Below are 26,978 nucleotides of genomic sequence, written 5' to 3' on the forward strand. Positions count from 1 at the left end.
GTTCCAATTTATCGCCAGTACGATTACAGTAGTAAAACCAAGCAAAACATTGTTTGCATAAACAGTACCCTGGCAAGCAGATCCCATTGATAGCACGAGTAGCGTCGGCCCTGGTACGAGCATCGCGAACGTGGCGCAGCGAACGTCCCTATTGGTAGCCTGGGAATAGCTAGTGACGTCATACTTGTTCGTGGAGCCTCGGCGTGTAAAGAAAGAGCGTGTCCAGGCAGATCGTTGAGCTAAGGATTGAACGTGCGCGAACCTCGAGGTATTCCCCCACGGTATGAGTCATCGCGCGCAGTTTCACACAGTTTCGGGCAAAGGAACCTGCGATCCGTGTGTGCTGCTTTCGAGTTCTCCGTAACGAGGATCTTGAGCATCCCTACAGACGATCAAGAGAATAGATCCTTTCATAATAGAGGTTATAAAACTGTCGCGAACCCAATCGTCGACTTTTCCTTTCGCACTGAGGGAATACGACCAGGTAAAACCCTTTGCGCATCGACGACGTAAATATGAAGCTCGACGTGTCGGACGTGCTTTACGACAGCTCGAGCGTGTCCAGCGACAGCGGGACGTCACAAAGCTCCCGCGTCAGCCATGATTTTCTCACCAGCATCGCGAATTCGACCATACTACCTAGCAACGTAAGTACCGGTTGAATACTCTCCTTTTTACATAGCTAGAAAACGTTAAAAGAAGTAGATTTCTCCGCGTAAATATGGCAACTTATGCAATCCTTAAGGTGTACGCTTATGTGTACGCGCGCTCGTACGTACGTGTGCCTGATAAACAGCGTTCACGTGATTGGTCGAACGACGAATTTCTTTGAAAGAAGTTATATAGTTGAATAGTAACAACATAGCAAATAAAAGTGTAGCAAACACATTATGTAACATAGTGACTTCCTCGAATGATTAAGCATTATTCAAAATAATTTAGCTGATTGTTGGCGATAGACCCGTAACCTATGGAGGAAACGTCCTTGTTAACTTTTCTGAAAAACACGTTCGCGTGTCCTGTCGAAACCTGACGATCTTGAAAAAAAATTATCGCATGTAGGTATTTTGAGTATTGTAAATACGATGAATTCGCCGATTTCGCGGAAGAAATTGATTCGTTGGAAATCAAAGCATAAGCGGAATACTTCTGTATTATCTGTGTACCTCTTTCGATTTCCAAGTTTGACTGTTTCCTTGATAGAACAGATTCGATTGAAAATTAAAGATAAAAAAGCAAACTCATATGGTATCTTCGGCTGATAAAAATTGTCGATTAATTAGGAACGTACTTTACAATCTCTGAACGGTGCTATAGCCGTCCCGTCACACGAAGATGGTACACTTGGTACACACACCGAAATCTAAATTTATAAATCGCGTGGCGTCATCGCTATATAAACTATTCAACGTAAAAACATGATTTTCAATTTTCGTAATTTCCGTTCGCTAGTTTGCAATAGCGATAAGAATCGTCTCGTAAATAGAACACAAATGATATTCGTACACGATAATAATAGCAATTTTTATGTCCATTCAGCAAGATGTTCATATTCAGATAAACAGCTTTCGTTCTTCTCCCAGCTGGCTAGGTACCCATTTAAGGCACACGCTACGTGTGTAAGTATCGCCAATAAACTTCCGAGTTACTATAGAATTAGCCAATGAAATGTTGTCTTATATATTGTCGTCCATTCACTGATCTCTACAAATGAATGGCTGCTATTGCAATACGGGAGCGTAACTGAATTGTTTGTCTTAACAAAATCATAGTCTTTTTTCTTTTCTCTTGATATGTAATTATTTTAAAGAAGTCACAATTATAGAATAAAGTAATTTTCGCACTATTTCAGTCCCAACATTACAAATATCATCATAATATTACATATCACCATAACAAAGCAGTATTAATTCTTTTATAAAGAACATTGTGTTTTTAGCTAAACATAAAATTAACTAGATCGACTAATTCTTATTCTACGCCGAGTAAAACAGGTTCCAGCATGAAACAGTACGAATACATTGACGTAGAATACTTTTATAGGCACGAACGATTACGTTAATTTCCATTTTCTTTCCCTTGCGTCACTCTTGGCAATAGAGGCGCGTATAAAAATTACGCGCGTTTTCCATGTTACATAAAACATTCATGTAAACAAGAACAGCAAGGTATAATGCGAAAAAATATATATATAATAAGGCAAGGTGGCGAAACGATATAATCCTTAAATAAAAAGATCGTAGTATATTTCATGCCCCTGACTTTCGTCGAGGGTTGGACGCGCGCCCTCGTCCAATTCCCTGTTTCACCCTACGTATAAATTCTGTGGCAGACGATGGTATTGATCTAGCATTTTCACTGGCATGGCTTCTGTTGTCCCCAACAGCTGTTTTATAAAGAAACCCGTACACGCTCGGGTTGTGATAGCGCGCGGTCATTTAAAAACACGCGCTACTGCATCGACATGCACAAACACGTGAACGCCGATCCCAAACACATATAAAAGAACAACTATAGATCGTAGTGTATATTGCGCAGCATTAATATTATGAACAGATAGCAGACCGAGCTGCCAGCTGTTGTCACCTAATTATCTCTGTCGCCATTAGCGATAGGGTTCAGACGGTGAAATCGACCGATAAAATGCAAATAGTCATTCCGGAGAGACATTTGCGAGCTCTACCGAGGAAAATTTGCGCTACAACGTATGAAATATAATTCCGTTTACTGAGTTCGGGGAAAAAGGCTTCCTGCGTTGTTCCGTAAGGGGTCGACATACATGGTAGCCATGTTGAAATATTAGATAGGAGAAAAAAAATCTGCACAATTTATAGGGTATTGTGATTAAGACGAGAGAAACTCGTGTTTTAATCAGGGCTCGTAGGATTTATCTTTTATTCCTTGCTGTTAGGTATTGTTTGAGATCAAAGGTCAGATTTGTCAGGCTAGCCCATGGGCGGCGACTATTTTTCGGGCAGTAGACTTAGGGAGAAAGTAAGTATGTACATATCTGTCAATGGCCTAGATAAGTTTAACTAGTAGAACACTATCACCGTATCACTATCTGTATACGTAATCGTTTTCTACAGATTAGGCGTTTATTTTTAAATATTTACTTCATAATAGAAGATTTTTCAATTTTCTTTAAAGAGCTGTTTATTGATAGCTAAAGTCGCTACATGACAGCCATCGATTAAAATTTCCTTAAAAAGAAGCCATAAAACTGTGAAATACAGCCTCGTCCAAAGAATTATCTACTACGAACGCATCCAAGTATTCTTAGAACTCAAAGCTTTCGATTAGTCGGTGGAACGTGATGTGCGGGAATCGGTAAGCATTTGATCGGCAGCAAAGTCACGGAGGCATAATCTTGTTTCCTGGTGTTTCCCCCGTCCATTGTATCTCCTTTTATTCCCGATAGAGAATGCTCGGCGTTCGTGTTTTATCCGTGGCTAGAGTAAAAGCATGCGGATCCTTTGACACGTATATAAGAAGAAGAAGACGAAGAATCGACTGATTCATGGCGGTGTTTCTGATTGCCTATTCCTCTTTGTTCCCTTAAATATTCAAAATACCGTCGTTGTCTTGTGTTTTGAGCACAACGAGTTTTCCCCATACAAAGGCCGATCAAGGCTTCCGCCTTTCTCTCGTATGATTTTCGGCGACTATTATTATGCCACGCGTGCAGCTTGCACCGATCTTTTGGTTTACCCACAAACATTCGATTAACCCCGCTGCTTCGGCCGCGTGCTCATTAAAATGTCTCTTTGTTCGTCGGGAGAACAAAGCCGCGATCCATTCGCGACGTCGATCTTCGGTTTTCTACTCCTTTGTGTCGTCGATGGTAAACGTTGCCGTAAGCGAGGTCATCGATTCTTCTTACTAAGTGATTGACACGATTCATCGAGAATTGTCTTTAGTCCGTTAACCAGCTTGTGTCCTAACCAGAAGGTTATGTAATTAAAAAATTAGAAATTAATAAAAATATATAGATTCCAGTTAGGTAGATTTAATGTGATGTGAAGACCACATAAGAAAATGATCTTAAATTCATTTTTATTTCATTTTCTGCTTACTTCGAACGCTTTTATCAGAGGTGGTCTGCAAGAAACAATTTAATATCAAAGAATTACCACCTGAGATAAATAAAATTAATTCCATTAAAATAACATTCATCTAGAATTAGTTAGATTAGTCCTATTGTAGTAGGTAGTTTACGATGTCTTCATAAAAATTGTTTTTCTCAATGGAGTGGGGACCTGGAAACAATTAAAAGACTATTTTAACGCTTGTTCTAGACGAGTTATATGTTTATGAATGTCTTTGTTGACACACTGCGCCTTTTATCTGGAAAACTTTTCACCAAAGCAGGATCATAAATCTATTAGGATTTGTATCTACCGTCGATACGCCTTAAGGAACCGATAAAGGTTTTACATCTTAAGCTGATCAAAGGGCTACTTTCGCCCTGTTAAACTGTCGCACGTGGCACTACTTTTTAAAGGTGCAATACATGATTATGAATCACAATGTCTGCTTCTTGGAGCTTAGTTCGAGACATACCTATTCGAACGACAATACCAATAGCATTCTTATTTATACACGGAATTCGCAGTGTTACGAAACACGTGAAGACTGATAATCATTTATTGTTATTTTAAAACTGACCATTTTTTTATTTTGTAATATCTGTAATGGAGAATGTAACAGGTTTTGAAAAAATAAAACTGGATTTGTAGCTACGTTCTAGAAGAAGATTTTCATTTTTCCTTTTTTATTAAATAAATATTTTAGAAATAACGTTTCCCAAGTTGTGATACATATAAGATAACATAAAAGAAAAGAGCCTAAGTTTACTAGATAAATTTCCAAAAAGAAAAGAGATACAGTAATAATAAAATTTTATGGGCGTCTAACTCTAACGCGGCATGTTTTTACGATAATCTTTATGGCCTTTTTCTCGTGCATCTTGCACACGGTAGCTCTGGCCACATGTACTACTCTTTTCTCTTTTTAATTCGTGTACAAAGTGCGTTCACACGTACGTTGAACGTTGCTCCGAACCGGCGGAGTTTGAGTCGAGTTCGTTGCACGTGTGTTTGTGGCGAATATACATATATCGAAATAAGAACAAAGAACCGTGCATGCACGAGGGAATTCCCGGTACCGAAATAGTAAGAAACGAAGTAGCACGTGTGACAAACGATCTCGCATAAGTGACGACCACTCAACGTCGCGATAAGTTTACCAATTTTTGTTATTCTGCGATCCTCAAATCTGGAACTATAATAAAACTATGTATTTGGGTTACAAAATTGGTATATTACGTCGTAATATGTTAAACGTATAAAAACAAGGAGAAATAGCAACTGCGAAAAGTTGAGCCTTGAGCTTGTTGTACTTACAATATAGTTACGGAGCAAACCCCCCCTGAGTAATTCCTTGACATATTTCCACCGCTGTCATACATTGTGTCGAGCTGTTATACTTCGCATATTCTTTGCAATGTCGTTTCTGAAAGTGAGAAAACTGCGGTAATTATCGTTTTTAACTATTTATGCGCGTATCTTGTTTACTAATGTATCAACTCGTTACCTTGTTATGTCTGATTCGTAGTGCAGATTATGGTTCATCTTTGTAATGGTAATATATACCTATTACATAGGTTTTTCTATAAAAAGCATGTTATATAGGGAAACAGATGCACGCATACGATACATTTATACGTATTTCTGACACATAATTAAGGATCAAAGGATAAATATATTACATTAAAGTATCACTACTTTCAAACGTTTCAATATTTTAAATCCATCATACAATTAAATGTAGTTCAACGCGCATGCATGGGCCGCTCGAAATATCGTAACGCAGCAACTTGTTAAGACATTTTGAAATACTACTTTATGCTGTCTTAATACATGCGATAAACATAAAGCAGGGTATGTAATGTAAGAATGTAAGCCATTAAGTAAGATGAAAATCTTTCTGTTCGACTATTCGTTTCTCAAAATTATGCAAGTTAACGAGCTCACGTAATTACCTGGAAAAGGGGTTCTAGTTCTCAGTGGTGCGTTCCCTGATTCCGTGGAAATCGTCACGATAGGAAGCCTCAGTGTAGACGAACACGTTGATTGGTCGTGCGCTATCGCACGAATCAGCAATCAAGATGGCGATGACGTCACGCAGTGGTTGCTCGACGTTGATTGGTGGGGGGTCGAGCGGCTCTCTTTCTATATAGTTTCCAAGTTACATTGGCGGGCTCAGTTGAGATACGTAAGCAACACGCGCCACTAGGTTTTAATACATTGCAAATCCGGTAGTGCGTGATTGAACTTGTACGTGACAGTGACGAAAAGACAACCGGCGAGCATTCGTACGTGTCATTCTTCAACAAACGTTTAGTGGTACTTTGAACAGAACGTGATATTAGTGAACAGAAAGAAGGTGACCATTAGTTAGTGTTCTTGGCTCACGTTGAACGCGTACTTTTTGTAGAGGTGTAACTTTTTTAAAGTCAGAACCAGTGACTCTTCTTTTTTTTCTCGTGGTGAAGTTTTGAAAGCGAAACACGCTCACAGATGACGCAACGTGTACCGAGCGCAGGCTTTGACGATACCATTATCGAAGATCACAATTACACCATGTTTTCCATGTATCCGCCGAATTTTAACCTATCTGACCCATGGCAATCCAACAAATTAGATGCATTTGCGGTAAGAGAAATTATTTTATATTAAGAATTTATTTTTTTTATAGATGTTCTGTTATATGTACAAAAAATTAAATCGTTAGTTTGGTAAAAGTGATACATTTCAAAGGTCACTATCTGTGTACCAGGATGGAAGTGTCACAATTGCCAACAATAAAAATAATATTATGATTCGAATTTCCGTCTTAATCTCTTTTTTGCAGTATTCGATATATATACAGTGACTGCAAAAAGTATTTATTATAGCATTTGTATTATATTTAGCCTGATTGTCTCGAAATTGGACTTGGTTTTACGTTATTATAGCGTTTACTTGCTAATATCATTTTCTATTTCAACCTTCCTAATTTAAACCAATTCCTAAAAAAAATTTGCTTTTCTCGTTTGTTTTAAATCTCTAGTAAAGTTCTAGTAAATACTATTGTTATAATTAGAAACGTTTCATATAAATAAAACGTGGGAAACACTTGAATATTTTTTATGGTTGTACGAGCATCGATTGTGTGTACTTTTGGTCAAATGTCACGGTCAAAGGTCAATCGATTTTGTCGAACTAGAGTTATCCCTGAACTTAGTTGCCATTCACAAAGTAGTAATTTTACCTTCGTTATTGTCAGAAGAAATTTATTGTTATTATTTGTTTAACACATTGAGTGTTATATTGTGAATTTTCTTTTTTAAACAAAAAACAAGAATTCTCTCTTGTTTACTATTGTAGGAAAGGATTAGTATTAGGATTAGTATTGAAGGTAGGAACGAAATGGTAATTAAAAACTAAGTATGGAAGTGGACAGCATGGTACGATGTTAGTGCAAAATTAGTCCGATAAGTGTGGGCGTGCTGACAGTGACGTTTTGCTCAAAATTTCTAAGAAGCGTCGTTATCCCCTGAAATCTTTGATCGTCTCACCTGTCGAATTTTTAGGTTACTAAGAAACTTTCGCTTCTCAGAATACACGTACCTACAATTTTTGTTTTTCAAAACAAATTATTTATCGGTTACTTGAAAATATTTTTCTTTTATTCTCAAAATATATGTATAATATTTGTTTTATTTTTGCCTAAATTTTTTATTTTATTTTTCAAAGTAGTAAAGTAAAAAATTAATTATTCAACTACATGTTTAGCAATGAAAATATTTTTTCTTTCGCAACTTAATCAATAATCTTTAGATTTTGAGGGATTTTGATTTCTAATAAAATATTATTAATGTGTATCGTTTATTAAAAACATAGTATTTAGGGAACATTTGATTTAAATCTAATAATTATTAGTAAAATTAGGAAAAATAAATTCCAAAGTTTGGTATAGGTCGTTTTTTTTTTAATAACGTTTATTATACCAAGATTTTTCTTTAATACATTTGAGTAATTCACAATAAACTATGAATTTTAATAACATGTGTTAGGCAAAAGTATCGATACGCGACGGTACGTCGTAGCCATGCTGTATTGTGTATCGGAGTTTTTACAATTTTTGAGATTTTACTTCTGCGTTGGGATTCCTGGATTTAAGCCGCTGGGGAGCGGAGCTTTTGTGTGTTCTTGATTTTTGGATGTTGTTTGTCCTGAAAACTTGGCTGCAAAAATAGGACGATTGGTATAGGTCGTGTATTTACCATAATGAGATTCTCATTTAGATAATAGACGAAGACCATAAAACCGTTTATTGCAAGCAGTTAGTTGAAGATTATATTTGAGATAAATATGAGTCATAAGTATATATATATTGTTAGGTTATCTGCCCTTAGGAATCCTGCCTAGACCATTAGCCAAAAATAACTTTAAGGAAACAGTCGACATACCTTTACTTGTACCACAATAAGCTTAGTTTCAAGAAAAACAGATTGACTTATTTTGTGAGGTTATTTTTTTTGAAGCAATATTTCAAATAATCTTCGTTAGACAACACATAAATAAATTATCAAGGAAATTATTTTATTGCTTCACTCATTAGGATAATTATTTTATTCATTCAAATACCTACGCAATAATTTAGAAATTCGCACAGAATACCATTGTATCGCGTATACAATTCTGACTCTTTCTCTCAAACTTGTTATATCTATTCGATTGTGTCATTGAACCTAAGTGAATTGTCTTGCAAGAAAAGCCTCATCTCCACCGATAAAATTTTAGCATTCTTTGTGCACATGATACCGAAGGAAAACAGTTAAATCTGACAGGAAGCCCGGAGTTAACGCTCGTTAACCCACCAATTAGAGGGTTTAGTTAAACGAAGGCAGGGTTAAGTTTAGCGAGAGCAATATAAACGGGTCATAAGGCAAGAGGTGTCATCCTGTCTCTTAGCCTCGCAACTAAGACGTTCGTTCTCAGCGTTGTAGTTCTTCGTCACATACACACGATATGTTATCTAGTCATTATCACAGAGAAAGCTCTAATATCAAGTACTATGAAAAGATAACTCTTATCTCTTCACCACTATTATTTCTTTTTTTGTAATTTCTTTCGGATAAAATTTGGTTTTCCTTACCGATAAAAAAATGGTTAAATGTACTTTGTAGAAGTCGTTTGGTTTAAATAAATTTTAATTCGTTGTACAGTAGCTTCAGTCTAGAAATTCTTTAACACATTTTTAACAAATAGTCTCCACTGCTAGTAGGAATATTGGCGAACGGCAGATGATGGTTATTCGTAAACAAAATCATTCAAGCTACGTTTGGAACATATTTCAATGGCAAAAGTAGATTTTCTGTTTCGCACAACTTATAATGTATCTGATTGGCAATAAAACGAAGTTTTAACATTAGGAATTGAAACTCGGCTCATGTTAAATAAAAGCTACATAACGTAACATAAAACAGGACAAGGGGAAAGGAAAAGTGGATTAAACGACTATATTCTTACAGCGTTCTCCATTTTTTCCTCGTTCATCGGCTGTTACGGAGAAGAAGAAAAAAGACGTCTGATTATCGTCGAGGCGTTCATTAAGAGACGAAGCAACGCCCATACAGGGATTTGCATGAAAATGCGCAAAAAGCGGAAGTTGTCGGTTTTTATTTTCGGACGGCTTACCTCAGTTCCGCGACGTATACGCGGAGATGAGTCATCGGGGTCTCGCGTAGTTTAACCAGCGATTTATGAATGAAAATCCGCGCACGTGTCGCGTGCCTGGCTCCCAGTGCCGCGACACGCGAGATCGCCCTCCATTATTATTCGCGACGCCTCGTAAACATGTCGATTATGCTGCATCGCTCCCGCAAGACATCATCCGGTACCAGGAAAAACGTTTAAAGATGCGATTTCTGTCGCGGCGATTCTAACCATATTCTCCGTTTCTTTCCTTCATCTTTTTCTGTTTCGTTGTTCAACCTCTTGGCGTTACCGAGAATTATTATTCAACTGCGCTCTACAATAATACCAGGCAGATCAAATCCGGTATCGTTTGGTTTTAACACCAATGCAGTTAAGAGGTGTAATCTAGTTGAAATTGAGTTCGCTCAAAATAACTTGTACGGGTGATTTAGTATGAACAAGTGGTTAAATTTTGCTAAGCATTCGAGTCATTTACTTAGAATTTCTTTATTTGAATGTTGATTTTTATTCCTATAATATGCTATAGTCCAATAGTGTCCTTGATACGAATCTGATCTAGATTTATAGAAAATTTTAAGATGTAAAAATTTGTAGAACGTATGTGTCATAAAACAAATATGTAAAATATCTGACGTGAATCGGTTAGTGAGAAACATGAAACTCCACTTAGACTGCATTGCTCTAAATATATTTGCAATCATTATGTTACGAACGTACGCAAACATACGCGGTCTATTGAATCGAAAAAGAAGAGAGATTCGTAACAAATCCACTGTATTATTACAAAATCATCGACAGATTCTTTACCTCGCTCAAATTAACAGATAAAAGAAATCGCGTGGAAGAAATGTCTGCATTGCGAAACCGCGTTTAATGCGCCGAGCAAAAACGTGGTTTCGCAACAGAGATCCAGCGTATTGTAGAAGCAAATTACTCGAACCTGCCTTAGAAACTCGAACTTCGTAGGCTTCGTATGATTTCCACGATACTATGATCGTGGATTTTTATTATCTTCTTTTTTTTCCTCTTTTTCTCTTTTTCTTTTTTTATTACTTTTTTCTTCACGTGGATAGCGAGACGGTAATCCGGTGTAGTCGACCTCGAAAGGAGGTCGATTCCACGGAAAGATATCTTGCGTATGAGTGACGTCAATACGTTAACACTTTCCCCTTGAGAATGCCTCGAATGGATGGGGGATCTCTTCGATTTCAACGTCTCCACCTTCGACGTCCATCTACCTGTCCCGGGTTTTTCCCCTCGATTGCGAAATCTTCGATAGATTAGACGCGATTTCGATGTTTCTTACGTTGTATCTGTTTCCTTTTTTACATCGCACGCCAACGGTTTTCTTTTTCCTCTGACGCAGGATGATTAATGAGTGGGAGCATTAGCTGACTAAAGTGCAGATGTTTCGGGTGATCAACGTCGATTTTTAAAATCTCATAATTGCGATGGAATTTTAGTTTGAATTTTCTATTTTGAACGAATCTTTCTGCAAAGAATCTTTGTAGTAATTTTTTTGGTAATTAGGAGAAGTTTCGTTTGGAATTTCTATTGGCGATTATTTGTCTAGGACATGTTGTGTTAATAGAAATAGGTTCATACACGATTTTCAAAAATTTATTTATCGTATGTATTTTAATTTACTTCCATGTCGTTTCTCTGTATTTTAATATACGGAGCGCATCGGTGCAACTTCTGGACAATTCGTATCTCATTCGTGGACGTGTATGAAGGAAGAAGCCTCACGTTTAATAATACCGTTACATTATCTTATTTTTCCATTCTAAACATCGTGACAAACTCCACCTTAGTCACTCTGATTTAATATTCCCCGAGTTTCAAACCCTATTTAGTTTGTCCTTCGAGGAACTGGCACCGTATCGTTCTATCGCCGAAAAGATTCAAAGATTTACGTTCATAGTCCATTGTTTCCACATCAAGACCCGTCTGTTCCGTAAAATATTTAACATATCCATCGGAGTCGTTTTTGTCGCGCGAAGAAACCATAGGCTCACAAAAGATATTATAATGGAACTCTTCTAGAAATCTTTTATGAACTTATGTATCATGTGTGTTATACGAAACATTTTGAAATTTCATTGGTGCTATTACGAGGCTCGACTATCGTGATTGCATTGATAAAATTTGTAACCAATCCGGTAATGCAAGATATTTATCGAAAATATTTGAACAGCCGGTTATCCGTTATGTTAATAAGCCTCGACATTCAATTTGACCAAAGAATGCTATTCATACTTTATATTAATTTTTTACTAAATACATATATACAAGTTTGCAATAAATACATTTTTGTAATTTCTACATACAGTTTTGGATTGGTTTCAAATTTAAAATTATGTGAAATCGTAAAATATCCAAAGTATGGTGCTTTTTATAATAGTATAGCAATATATAATTTAGTTATAAAATATAACTATAAATAATAATTGAATATAATTTATATATAATTCAGTAGGTACACCAATTTTTTACTAAACTTCTATTTCTATAAATACATTCTGGAGAATATGAATTTGTACAAATTTTCCCAGTTTAATGATACAGTCGTGTCTCGTTGCAGTGGTAATGAAATTTCATAATATTTCGTATAACACATACAATATGGTCATAAAAGGTTCTTATGTTAAGTGTTCAAATACTTTCGTGAGCCAGTGTAGATACGTATCACGTGCACCCATCTGTCGTTTGACCCTTTTTGAAATTGATTTGCTGTCATAAAAGAAGAAACGAAGTCTTCTTATTCATAACTGCATTCTTCGTGATGCTCGGGTAAACGAAGGAATCAGGGCGGCCTTTAAGCTTCGTAAGCTGGTTATAATTCAAAAAGACTTCGTCTTCTTCCTATCTGATGGTATGATAAAGTGGTCCACCTATTCACAGGGTGATGCTCGCCCCTATAAAAGGCGCTGTCTCGTTTAAAAGGTCATGGAACCCAGCGAGCCCTTTTGGGTCTCTGCTAATACGTGGGACGAGACTGTATCCAATTTCGTGAAACTATTATGACCGTAACAGTCCGAAGTCTTGCTGGACGTCGACAAAAAGGACGTGGGTGCCTTTAAATGTGGTACTATACCGAGTAGTTTATTATGGGCTAATGTGTTTTGGAGTTAAACATTGCGGTCTGAATGGGGTGAGCTTGGTTGTTTGGGCGAATGCTTGTTTTGTTAGATAAAACGGAAGTTTATTTTTTTTACTATTAGTTAGTTGTTTATATAAGATTTTTTTTTAATAGGTCGTCGAATATTTAATTATAGAGCGAAGTGGAACTTTCCTATTAAATGAAATATTCAAACAATTTATAAGTCGTACGAATTCCAATCAACCATACGAAACTTAAATCTTAAATTGTAAATTCACAGAATTTTCGAATTATTCAAACCCATCACAGAACTCGCAGTACAAAGTTGTTAATTCAAAATCCAAATAAAATCCCCGTAGTCAGCATGACTCAGCGAAATTACGAAATGAAAAGAACTACATTTCTATATCGAAGAATCTGCCAAACGGACCAAACCGCAACGAAACCCATTAAAACTAATTAGCTCGTTCTTTGTTCGCGTGGAAAAACGCGGTGTCGCGTGAGAAGGTCGTTGAAATAGTATGAACCGAGGAAAGTGGAACGGTTTAAAAGGATGAAAGATAGGGATGGGAAAAGAGGTGCGTGTGGAGGTCCACACGTAGCCCGGCATTATGCGCGCGATTATGTAGGTATTCTCATCGGAGAACACCGAAGTGCAACCAGTCGGAAATGCCTGAACGATTGCGTCACTGGTCAGGAATTCACGGACCGTTCTGCCCTCGGAGCGTTTTCTTTTACGCCCGTGTTCCTTTTTTCCCCCCTTACGATCGCGTTGCCGACCTCCTCGTACTCTCCGTCCTTCGTCCTTAACGTCCTCACGACGTGCGCGCGCGTAACATTATCCCGCTGACCGTTCTTTGACTTTGTGTACATGTAAGCGGCAGGCGAATTAGCGCTGTAAAAGGGTAGCCATTTTGTGGAAGTAGTTGAGGAAGATGCTGAAGAAGAAGTAAAGATGAAGTTGCTTAATCTTCTTCTTTTTTCCTTTCTTTTATCTCTAGGGAGAGAAAAATTGCAACTCCCGAAGGATAATGGTAGGTATAGTTTTATCTTTAATTAGTTCTTTTACTTTGGCTTTCTGCGATTTTAGTGTAATTGTAAAAGTTGCTTATTTCGCTTTAATCGAAGCATCAATTCAGAAGGTATCTACATTGAATACTTTTCTTGTTTTCTTAATTTGCGTATACCTTCGAATATTGAACATTTTTTTATTTATTTAATTTCAGCATAATTTCAGAAAAAAAAGAATATATATATTTCTAATTTTTTTAATTCGAGTATGGTTCGAAAGGATAGATCGAACGTTATCGTGTAAATTAAAGTTTTGATCTAATAATGCAGTTCTTACTATTTGAACATTGAATTAATAGAGACTCGAGTGCGGTGCATTACAGGCGAGCAACCTTGCAATTATCGAACTATTCCTCGCGTGATCACGAGCCACTTTTCTGCTAAATCATTCAAAATGTTGTACTTGGATTTAACAACTATACCAGCCATTGTAATAAGAACGTTGAAGAGCCTTGTCTCGTCGCTGAATCAGTGATTCTTGGGAAATTTGAACCTAGATGATAAACATTAGGAAATTCCACGGAAGTCAAGCAGAAATGTGAGCGAATTTGATATTTCGCTAAGATTTTTGATGTAATGGCAAGTTTTGCGTAGAAAGTAGCAATTATATACCGATGAATTCAAATTAATGGATCGTTCTTGGCGAAAAGTAGGCGATTAAACATCCTTGAGGATGAATCGTCAGTTTCGCAAGAATCGTTGTTCTGCGTCACGAGAGATCGATTACATGATTGCCGGATAAAGACGACATTAACATTTACACATTGAGAATGGGGCTTAATCCTTTTAGATGCGTTTATCTCGTGACAAATCGTTCCATATTGTACTGTTATTAATGTTATCTACTGTTAAAGATTTAGGAAAAAGAATTAATATTTAATTAAAGAAATTTATAAAAGGTCGACAATAAATAATTTTGTATGACAAAAAGATCTTTTTTTTTTTCAGAAGAATTTTAACTTCTCGAGTAATGCCTTTGTAGTATTATTTATCCATATTTGTTAAATGATAATATAAAGTTTCACTCGTACAGTACTACATAGCTTTTTAAGATTTTGTATATGTAATGTCCAGTTATAAGTACAAAACCACGAGTTAGAATTTTGAGGTTATGTTCCATAGTAAGCATATCTTCTAAAAGCACACGGCCCACTTCCGGAGGTACAATTTTGGTAATCGTGAAAAGATAAAAGTATCTTTCCTCAAAAATTATATTTCGATATAGTTTCACAAAGTAATTTTACAAAATAATACGCAGTATGACTAAAAAAAAATTGAATATCTATATACAGATGTTCCGTTTCGACGCGTTTTTCTATAATTTAATGGTCTCTCTTAAGAGGTTAAAGATCTATCGTTTTGATTTTTCCATAATGTAACCTTTCTTATCATCCAGTTTTACAATCGAAATACAGAAAGACGAAACACACGAAAAGAACGTTTTATAGCAACTTTATTAACGATAGAACTGAGCTATATGAAGCACATCCGTAAAAGCGATTCTCATTACCGCGATAAACTAGTACGATATCATGTGAACGCGAACACGAATAAGGACAGGGCCGTGACGTGCAGGGAATTTCCAAAATTACCCCGGGAAAGCCCGTTCTCCGTCGTGTCGTTCACCTCTGAACGTAAAGCACGCTCTTGAGGGACCACCATCGCATCGCTTCTTGCTTCTCATTCTTCGGCTTTGTCCGGAGTGCGATGCTAAAAACAGTCAGTCAGAGCACTTTGTTCTTATCTACGTCGTTTTATCGACTACTGACAGACCAGTCCAAGTACTTTGTGCCGTATAACGAATGTGATACATGGTGTTTGTCAAGGGCATGCGGAAGGAACGTCGCGTGGATTCTTCGTATTCTGGATACGGTAAAACGTCGATTATTCGGGCTTTCGATTTACCAGGCTCTTTTAATAATAGAAATGTTCTATTCGCTAGACACAGTTGTTTTGTAAGAATATAATTCTAATATAATTCCAGCCAAAGAATTTAGAAAATACAATTCTATAAATCTGTAATATAATTCTAACGAAGTATTTATAGAAAATATGATTCTATACATTTCTAATGTAATCCCAACTGAAACACCTAGGAAACGTAATTCTATAAATCTCTATAATATCTCCCCGTTATAACGAAAGAACCTAAGAAATATAATTCTAAGTCCCTTCGTGTGTTCTCGCATAATGAATTGTTTCAAACGTAGATTCAAGCGTGTTTGTTTGAGAAACGATTGTAAAGGGTGCGCGTTACTCGTGGAAAAGGCGGCGTGCGACCAACAACGAAGCACTGTTCTCAATGGTAATCGTTAATCGAGACTCAGGAAAGGCCAGACTTCAATTAAGAGCCCTAGATGCTGTCTGAAGAGAGACTGGCTATGTCGGGCCGGACTTAAATGAGATGTGAAAGAAGAGTATGCAGCTTTATGGCTTGGCTTTCGCATTTTACATTTTTCTACGTGTGCACCTATCTGCATACGCTTGATGAAAAGTTAGCAAATTTTATGGATCATTGGGATATTAATTGAGTCGAGTACATTAGATCATTACATCGTTGTACCTTAAGCGTCGATTTTAGAACAGAAAATTATTCGAATTTTATCGCCTTCGTACTGTGGAATACAGAAAAGATAGAACAATTAGATTTAACTTATTTCTTGTAAAAAATTATAGTCTACACAATGTTTGTTATGTAAATTTCAGATATAAACTTCTGTGTGATCGAAAAGAAAACAGTTTATCAGAATGTAACGAATACTTCAATTTCATTAAACTTTACAAAATTGTAGTGATTTAGATGTATTAAATTTGGGTGTGTGATAAATGGGTCTATGGAAAAAATAGCGACGAAACAGAATATTATATAAATTCTTGAAATTCTTTCATAATTATCAAATATTAAACTAAAGCAACGCTGACAACATGAGTTAATATATTTTAATTATATAATTTTAATTAAATTATATGTAATTTTAATTATATCCTTTTAATTAAATTATATATAACTTTATATAATTTTAGTTATATTCCATTTCATAATATATTAACATTTTGGTCGCTATCGTCACAGTCTTTTATGAAAACACCACTGATTCCTTAGAGGCAAATCTACCACAGGAACGGTTTACCATACGGAAGCCATCCACAGGCTTCCACCAACAAGATAACCGACTTAAGAAACCGATCTTGGAAATGAATAATCCCCTTTTTCTCATGTAGAACACGAAGTTAAACACAATTCTAGTATATTTAATATACCCTAGTGAAGTTTAGTGAAAACGTTTACTTGCACAACTATATAGGTACGAGGAAGAAAAATGATATTTCTGTTTCGGTAAAACTTCTTGGAATGCGATCGCGTCACGTGTCTTTCGAGCGGGACTTTCAAGGCGATGGAAAGTATCGACGAAAAATAACGGTCTCAGGAGCGATAAAAATCGAGCCGGCGATGTTCTATATTCATGGAATAATTCGTAGAAGTCGCGTTTCGAACCGGAAGAGGTCCTCGAGTATGACGCAACGACACGTGCTCGATTTCGATTTTCCTGGTACGATGATTCTGTGACTTGTGCTATCGAATCCTCGTGACTCATACGCAGTCGGCGCCTATTTAGTAATCAGATGTCTGCGGACGCTGTTAATACATGCGTGTATGTACTTGATGCATTTATGTAAATCCCGTGGATCGTTCGCGTAGTCTATCGATGTCGATCGATCGAGTCTTTTCCTAGCATGATGAAAGGGGCCACGTGACTTGAAAGCGATAGCCATTCGCGTTCCTTTTATGCCACTCGGAAAAATCCCGAGATTTCCGCTTTCGATAACGACGAGCGTTGTTGATATGTCTCTTGCGATATGGTTAATATACTTTGATGTTTAATACGTCTAAAACGTTTTAGTCCTGTCGCATAAATATTATACAATATATTATTACATATATCTATTTTTTATCTATTGGTCTCAATTTTATTCGATTTATGATAATTATATACATAGATATACATATATATTTTAATATTACAACAGAGAAACCTGTGTTACGCAAGATACGATTCTGACAATCGAACTCTAGCTGTCGCGCTGAAACTTTACTCTCGTGAGGTACTCGGAAATGCCAAGTATTCCTGAACGGCTACACTTCCCCGAAATTCCCCCTCTCCCCAAAAAAAAACCTTGAAACACGATGGCTTAGCGTGATTGAAAGATTTCTGCGATTTCTCCTCGTGTTTGAGAGAGAACCATTTCTCGATCGCGTTTCGGTGGCCGGAATGAAGTCATCTCTTATCCCGGCTAATGCAACCTCTTCCCTCGTGTGGCTGTAGTCTCTTTTTCTGTGTTTTTATCCACGAGGATTCTCTCATCTCTCCTTCGGATGTTTCACGTGCACTTGTGTTACTGGCGTATCCTCTCGAGAAAAGAGTCGAGCATATCCGAAGATAGCCGAAGCTGCGAGGCCGAGCCCGATCGGGCGACCATGTGGTGATAGCGCGATGACAGAAGCAGTAGAAGCACTGTCAGTGTCATTACGACTGCCGTTGCGCGCGGTTGTTCAGCGAGGTTTCGTACGTCTCTCTTTTTCCTCGTTATCTTTTTTTTTCTCTCGACGATTTCAATGAACGCTGGCATTCCCTTGGTCTCGTAACGATTCTTTGAATTCAAGAGTTCAGATCGAAATCGATTTCACAAAATAATCGACGTTGTTCTGTCTATAAACGAGAAATTGTTTCTGTACATCGACTGTGTTATTTTAGTACGCATAGTCGATATAGATTTCGTGAACAGGCACGAGGTCGCGAGGAGCCGAGGATTCGAGGTGAGTTCACGCTTTTAAAAATCCATTGCCATTTTTGGTGCGTTTACCAGTGGTCAACTTTTTAAGCGTGTCCTGTAAGCGTGACAGCCATAACGTTACGTTATTGTTGATGCACGCAAGGAACGATTATGAATTCCGCGATAAGAGCTCGAGGCTAAGTGACAAAAAGCGAAAGAAAAAGAACCGCAGACCCGATCGTGGATTCGAAGTATTTATGGACATCGAACAAAGGATGGTAGCTGGATATTTTCTTTTCTAATAGCATCGTTATCTTGTTTCCTGGCTGATAGCCGGTGTCTGTGCTTTTTGTTTTCTTTCGCTCGATGCACTTTAGACTCGTCACAGTTGGCTTCGTGCACGTGCCTCTTCCCACGTACATATAAGTAAGCTTTCACGAATCGGCTAGTAGTCGGGACTCGAACTCGAAACCTTGACGTCCCAAGTCGATAATGTTCCCGGAAATACCGTACGTGTTTCCCTTTCGTAATTACCGAATAACGCGTAAACGTCGTTTTAACGGTCTCACGCGATTTTATTTTCGCTATTTTACTATAGATAGCGTATCTTGATATTCTATGGAATCATATTCATATAATAATTAACCGACATATGATTTCATAACACGGTAAACTATGTACATATATTGTAATAAATCCTATGTTCTATTTTCTATAATATTGTTGTATTCTATCAGTAAAATAATTTGCAACATAAGTTACTAAAAAGTACTAATATATTATATTATCTTATATGCGATACGTTATATGTCAACTAAATATATCACAAGTATTAACATTTTAAGATCTTATCGATAATATACAAATACCAAGATAAATGCGCGAGTCGTTTGAAAATTTGTATAGAATTTGTTATAATGTTTTACAAATATTTATGCGATCGAGTAACACTATAAAAATGACTATTCTATTTCTCTATCTTTTCGATAGGAACCAACGAGTGTCTACGGTCTACAGCATAGAAAATGAACTTGTTCGTTATGTAACTTACATGGTATAGCACACAACGGTAAAAAAACGTAACAAACGGGGAAAGTTGTGAGCGCGCAGTCGATCGCCGCGTGTTATCGTGTTTACATTCTTTGTTCTTTGTCCAGAGCTGACGGTGCATCGATGTTTGCGCCGGATCGCGCTTTTTAGCGTCCGCTTCCTCTAACGTTTCTATATGTGTCGGATTGTCGGGGGAGAGATATATTCCTCACTGCAAACGGTCCGATTTTTCACGAGCTTTTCATTAGCCTCGGTTAAATTTAAACGCTTCGACCACTCGTTCTATTCGTCACGGAAAATTTTTATCTAATTTTTAATCTGTTAACTAGGAAAAACATAACTGGTTATTGATAATCTCCTGGGTATAATATTGTGTTTATGTAAGGATTTTTAACGATCTATTTTTGTTAATAATGTATCATATCATACATTTATTTGCATTAAAATCGACCCAATTGCAATTGATTTGTCTTCGCGTACTTCTAATTTCGTGATTATAGAAACTTCTGATTAAAGAGCGACTCGGTTAACAGATCAAGTTGATATCTGTAATTGCGTTATTCTTGCGCTACTAATTGGATATAATATGCATGTAGTTCGGGTTCAGGGCACTGATTAGGCCACGCATATATTTATGTAGTCGTATAAAACAAGATGATGCTCCTTTGAGATTTTTTCTGCTTAAATTTTATTTATTTGTTAGTGCGTGCGTGCGTGTGCGTGCGTGCGCGCGCGTGTGTGTGTGTAAAAAAACTCGTGTATTATAATTTTTATAATGAGAATAGAAACAGGATAAATGGATTGTTCTAGTTAATTCATGGAAATTACGTTTCAATAGCGGAAAACTTACATTTGTAAGTTATATTTTGCATATTCGTATGTAGATAACTTCTGGTTTTAAAATTCCGTGTAATTTGCGCATAGTATTGCTATTGTTTCCCTATCGAGCTCGTAGATGAAAAACAGCGAGGCAAACGGAATAAATGATTAGAAAATTATTCCGCTATTAAGTTTTCTGTTTCCGAAGAGCATTGGAATAAAGGAGATTGTGATTCCAGACGAGTACCCAGAGCAAAGAGTTTCCTAACCTCTACGCGGAATTATTCTTCTAACCTCTTTTCATGTATCGTTTCCTTATATGAGAACGTGAAACGAGAAACTTTTTGTTGAAAACGAGTTTTGCATATTTTGCATTACATAAGTGAATCAACAACGTTTTAATTCCAGTTAAATTTAGATTCGAATCTAAATTTGAACTTGCAATTGAATTTTGGAATTTGAACTCACGCTTGAATTCCTAAATTCAAATATGAATCTGAATTTTAAAACTTGAATTTCATTTCGAATTCGTACTTTCAAATTTAAATTCAGTTTAAACAATTGGAGTCTTTTAAATCGAACGTGTTGTAATGTGTTTTTTTCTTTTCTTTTTTTTTTTTAACATTTAGAAAGGACTCGAAAAGTAAAAACGATTTCCTTTGTTATCCAAGGCCGCGTGTCCATGTCGTGCAGTACTCTGCCATGCCTTTTTTTCGTTTCGTACCACGATAACGCCTCTCGGTCCGCGTACCAACGACGTAATTGCGTTATTATTTACCACGTAATAGCAACCGTCGCGTAACGGCCACGCAGAACGAGAGAAAAAAAAGAAACATGTCCGTGCACATACGCCGGGAACATAGCAATAACGAACGATAGATTATGCGAAACACGTAACAATTGGTCCATCGAAGGAGAATTAAAACATGATTAGAAATTGGAACGCATTCTCAACCATATATGTAACAAATGTTATTTACACGTTCGATTAAGCTAGATAATTGCATCCGTATCGTTGTATACGAACTATCGCGTATTTTATTCTATCTGCGCCGTTTCGTATTGTTGGTGCTTATCGCTCATTGGTCGTCTACCAGATAGCATACAGAATAATAGAGAGAAACTACGAGATTAAACAAATTATCGTTAGATTGCGTTACTAGCAAACGTAATGCGGAGAAATCGTTCTTCCGCCGAAACCTGTAATTAGCCGGGAAAAAAATAACGATAACTACATTGTTCAATCGTAGAAGAATCGCCGTCGCAATTTGTTTGGCCGAGAACGCGTCCTTGAGTCGCCCACGGAGCCGAGTTGAGCGCTCCGATGATCTTGGCCTGACATTTCAATGCCCTCCGCAGAAAGGTTTTCGTGGAAAAATCGTTGCTCCGCCCGTTATGTCCCGACCGTTTGTACACCGTGTTCATTTTGTTTTGAGACGCCACGTGCGAGAGTGTTTCGGTCTCATCGTCGCATAATTAGCCAATGTAAACGGGCCTGCAGCATCTGATCGTGGAAACAAAAAAGCGAAATAGAATTCAGAATAGATACCAGAGATCGCTCAGGCACACGCTACGTTTACCTTGTACCGATCTTACAATACATCTCTATGTTATTACGTAAATCAAAAATATCCATTTGAGAAAAGGTATCGTCAGTCGGTAATAATCGATGCAAATGGACCTTTGATTAGTCAATCTTTGACCACGATCTTCTTACGCAAAATCAAATCGTTTCCTATTTGTTCCGCGTCTAGTTTGACTAGATGAAACATCTAGTTAATGTAAAATTGTTTTGAAATGAGGTAGGCGATCTCACGGAACGTTCGATGCAAATTTGTCGTTCCGGCGAACAGTCGAACGGTTCAGATCCGCTAGTTTCCTGTTAATTGGACGCCCTCCGTGTTCTTATCAGGGCCGGGTAATATGCTGGCAGTTCCTGGAATTTGAAATTGACGCGTGGGCGGAAGGGAAGGCATCGAGGTATCCGGGGAGGGTTGCTATAGTTAGATTAATATGGATAATAGGTTATAACGAAGAGCTCAGTGTATTTCGCGGAAATGTTTATTTCTGCAAAAATTTTATTCATCTCGACAAAAATCTATTACCATTTTTCAAGTCATACAATTATTTGGGAATATTTATTTTCATAGATCAAAAGATAAATATTTTTAAGCTGGTGTTTTTAATGCGACTTTTGAAGAGTCAACTAGGAGAAATGTTTTCGTTGCACGATGATCTCTATTTATGGGTAACATAATAAGATACTACGGGCAGTGTTGCATGGTGTTTTGTGTTTAAAAATTCCGAGCACTACTGGCTGATAAAACACCGGAGATTGTTTATTGAAATCTGGCTGGCACACATGTTTTCGTATCAAGTCGCGGAGATAAGCTGGTTTTGAATGTCCATCTCGTGTTCACGAGCCACTTCGTGACTGGTTGGGACACGTTTATTTCCGAATGACGCAAAAGAGAACAGGTTTTCCGCTACCGCGTAGCGGGTAGCGTATTCTAATTATCGTCATCTCTCTTCTCCTCCTCGCGTGGTCACGACAAACGCGTTAAAATACTCCTTTTAAATAACCAATCGACTTGCTTTGTCGTAAACAGTAACTGCTAATCGTCATATTTTCACCAACGTCACAGAAAAATACCACCAATAACACGACGGAAATGATGAATACATTCACATTTCGACATTTCAATCGTCGTGGTAATCGTCGTTGATATAGTTCCAGACGCTTGTCAGGTGACCATGTGCATAAACATATTTTCAGAACTAAAGGAAAAAGCTACGGCTATGGTTGCGCTGCGTACGCATCTTTAACGAAGCGATGCACGAAGGAAGCCACATCCTGGAAACGATTCGCGCGATAAACGATAATATCGTCCAAACATGCGTTTCACTATCGCATCCAACCAATTCCAATATAACGAGTAAAAAGCTCATTCCGGGAAATCTTACTTAACAGAGATTACATTATGAAGTCGAGGAATCGATTAGTTCGATGAAACAACTGGTACGAAATTTTCGTGAAGTTTTCGGGATCGGAATGTTTCTCGGTTAGGTCGAGAGTTCTACGAAGAGACCTCTTGGCCCCTTTCCAAGACGACGAATCGCGGGGAGGCCGGCGTCGACGACAAACGACGCTCCACAGGTGTTTAAACTTAGAACTCGGGTTAATTAAGATCCTCCAGGCGGACGCGCAATTGGGAATTTCGGAGACGCTGGGAAAAACCACTGCTCTACTGCGAATAAGCTCTCAAGTATCAGCTGGTATTTGGTGTTACGGCTGTTTTCAATTTGTTTCGTGCTCATGAGTATTAACTTGTCTGTTGGTAACGTCATTAACTAACTTCAAACCTAGTAACGTATCAAAGGAATAAAATTTTATATTACTGATTATACCTTATTTTAATTTTATATATCAGTAATATATCAGTATATTTTACCCTAATTCTATATGTATGTTACTAATGATATTTTATTCATAAAATAAAGTTAATTCGAACATTTGTATTTTTAGAACGAATATGCAAATTTCTTAGACCATTAGCGATTTCAAAGATAGCGTGTGCCGATACTTGATATTTTCGCAGTTAGTAAAGATTTCGTCGCATTAGTATAAATCTTTTGGAACGCGGTGGCTACAGATAAATCGGTAGGAGCGTTAAGTTGGAAACTTCGGACCATTACGCGATTCCGAAAGAATGTCACTGTTGGCGAGCGGGGAACAATGGAGAAAGTCGTAAAGGCACCCCTTTCTTATCTCTTCGGTCATAAACTTTGGCTACACACTTGCATTAACTACCAAAGTCTTGCCTTCGAACACTTTCACGAGTCATAAAACGCTATGGACATAAATATGATATTTAAAGGGAAAAATTAAAATCCAACGACGGGGATTTGAACCCGGGTCTCTAGCTTGATAGGCAACTCCAATATCGACCGAATCATTTAGTTCTGATAGTCTTGGCTGAAAATTAGTTTGTAAAAAAGTTCTTAGAAAATAGTTTCATTAAATTATCTATAAAATAACCTAATTTAATCCGTTCCGAATTTTTGAAAAATTATTTTTGTTTAGCTACATACGGGAAATAACGAGAAAGCTCTTCAATAGCATGTTGCAAATTTAAAGAAGGGCGCGGAAATCTCTCCCACCTTTTTCTCTTCTGGCTCTTTCTTTCTCGTCGTCTCTTTCTGTCATGCGCACATACTCGAAATTCGAAGGTTATTTTTAGATTAGGTTTCCTCGTCGCGTATGGCCACGAAGAGCAGACCGGCATCGGCAGGCTCAGTGTAAGAGAGGCGTCGGTGGAGGACGCAGTGGTGACGAACTCTTTCGAGAAGTGAGAAGAAGAGCGTGTACGAGGGAGGAGAATCGAGAGTGTAAAACAGAATAGAGGGAGAAAGAAATTGAGGGAGGGGAGGCGCACACCGACGTCCAAACGATCTCTCACGAACGAACGATCGACTGAAATTACTTTTTTCTTACATTAAGCCCCTAGATTTTTTTTCGTTAACCCTCCACGAAAACGAGTTCGCTCGTACCCGTTCCTTTCGACCCCGTTTCCTATATTTCCTATAAAAACGTCTCCCTTTCCTTCTCCTCTCACGTGATTTTTTATTAATTTTATTTATTTATTTCTATCGACGACGAAACGAATAACTAAACGAATTAACCGATACCACGAACTATGGCAGCCACCGCCATGGATCCAGTCGACATAGCTAATATCCTCGCGCAGGAACTGCTTTATCAGCAGGTAATCTCCATACATGTTGCAGATTTTTACAAAATCGTCCACTTATTCTTTTACACTATACGACGAAAAATTATTCTCAATGTTTTGGGAGCAAACTCTTTTTCATCGAAAAACTAGTAACAATGTCTAAGATATAGGATTTGCAGTGATTAGTGTAGTTCTAACCATAACCTAACATAGACGCATAACCTAACATAGACACATAACCTAACATAAACACATAACCTAACAAACACATAACTTAACATAGAGACACATAACCTATCTAGCGCTGTCAAGTATATGTTGTTTTTGTTTACGACCAAACAAATGACGGTGTCATTAAGCAAGACTTATTGAAGCAGCTGCTAGATTTATTTTGAAAGAGACGGATACTCGATTAAAGCTGTATCTTCTACCTTACACCAGCAAATAGATCCAGGCATTAAACAGTCGCTACCGCGTTCGGGTCCACATGTCCTCTAAGTAGGAAGCTTGACAAAAATCTAGAAACATTAAAATCGTGTACTTAGTTAAGTCATATATCGTGACAGACTTAAAACCATACGAGTTGTCTTGTTGTTTAGAAACTTGTCGCGATAAGAGGAGCGCGTGTATTTAACCGCATAGAGAGAAAAAAGGGTCTGTTTAATTCACGAACGGTCAGGCCGCGTGTGAAAGCAGCGAGCCTAAATTTAGAAAATCGCTTAAAAGATGGTAAATACGCTTTTGAACGGATCTACTAGAGGATGACGTGTCTACTGCCTATCGTCAGATAGATCACGTTCGATTACATTGTTCCTTCTCACAAAGTAGCATTCTGTTTGAAGAAAACAGTCTAATGTCTAAAGGACCTCGAGGGGCTTCGAAAGCGACCGTCTAAAATAAACACACCACTTGGCAGGCCTCCGAAATAGTGTTTCATTCACGTTGTGGTGCACGGTTCGAGTCGAACGAGCCAACTGAAGTCGACTCGAATTTGGAAAGAATTGTAAATTGGCGAGGAATAACGTATCCACATTTCATCGCGTTCCTTTCGAGGCACGCGCGCGCGGTTTTGACGCGAGCACGAACGCGATTCTGACGCGAACACGAACGCGGGAAAGGAAGGAGAGATGCGCGAAAAAAGAACCAACATGGCGGTCGCGACGGATGAACTTGAAGGAGAAAGTCTATTCGACACGCGAATGCCACACTATCGAGCCGCCTGTTAACGTATGTGGACGAGCAGGGATTGTGCAACATTGTGCAATAACGATTGGAAGTTCCACCGGCTTCGATGAAACAAACAGATCGTAAACGAATGGTCAGGTTGCGCATGAAACCGCGGAATGAATATTTTTACGTATCCGTAAAAACCGCTGAAACTATACCACGTGCCTTTGAGAAAAACAGCCGATTGAAAAAAGTAACCTCGATGCTCAAGACGTGGCGCGAATATTCTGTCTTGTAAAAAACTTAACCAATATCGTACACACACTATCGTCAGATACGTTTCGCGATATTCATAGTTCTCTCATATACCATTCGAACACTGAACAATACTGGTTTTATCAAATCGTATTTGACAATTTTTTGCCACTTTATTAATTTTTCTGAAGTTTGACGAAACTGAAGTATCTATAACTATGAAGTATAATATATCTATAT

General features: G+C 37.6%; 1 protein-coding gene and 1 long non-coding RNA gene across 5 annotated transcripts in view; one reads left to right on the top strand and one right to left on the bottom strand.

The window, feature by feature from the left end:
- Positions 1-217: 217 nt before the first annotated feature.
- Kay (transcription factor kayak) overlaps positions 218-26,978 on the top strand; it is a 35,455-nt gene continuing 8,694 nt past the window's right edge. The window contains exon 1 of one of the 3 annotated variants that reach the window (XM_072013274.1): positions 218-647. In XM_072013274.1, coding sequence (XP_071869375.1) covers positions 516-647 — 132 coding nt within the window. In that variant the 5' untranslated portion in view covers positions 218-515. Of the gene's footprint in view, positions 648-6,292; positions 6,717-24,863; positions 25,350-26,978 lie in introns of those variants that run through there. The other 2 variants (XM_072013273.1, XM_072013275.1) reach the window with 2 other exon arrangements.
- On the bottom strand, positions 4,009-6,158 carry LOC139992444 (uncharacterized). Of its 2 annotated transcripts, XR_011801110.1 has the most exons (4): positions 6,044-6,158; positions 5,596-5,671; positions 5,406-5,514; positions 4,009-4,259 (listed from the first exon to the last, which is right to left on the bottom strand). It is a non-coding gene; the product is annotated as an uncharacterized lncRNA (long non-coding RNA). The 2 variants fall into 2 exon arrangements; XR_011801109.1 differs by lacking the exon at positions 4,009-4,259 and having other exon boundaries at positions 4,787-5,514.

Source organism: Bombus fervidus, chromosome 11, assembly GCF_041682495.2.
Source record: "Bombus fervidus isolate BK054 chromosome 11, iyBomFerv1, whole genome shotgun sequence".
NCBI classification, from domain to species: domain Eukaryota; kingdom Metazoa; phylum Arthropoda; class Insecta; order Hymenoptera; family Apidae; genus Bombus; species Bombus fervidus.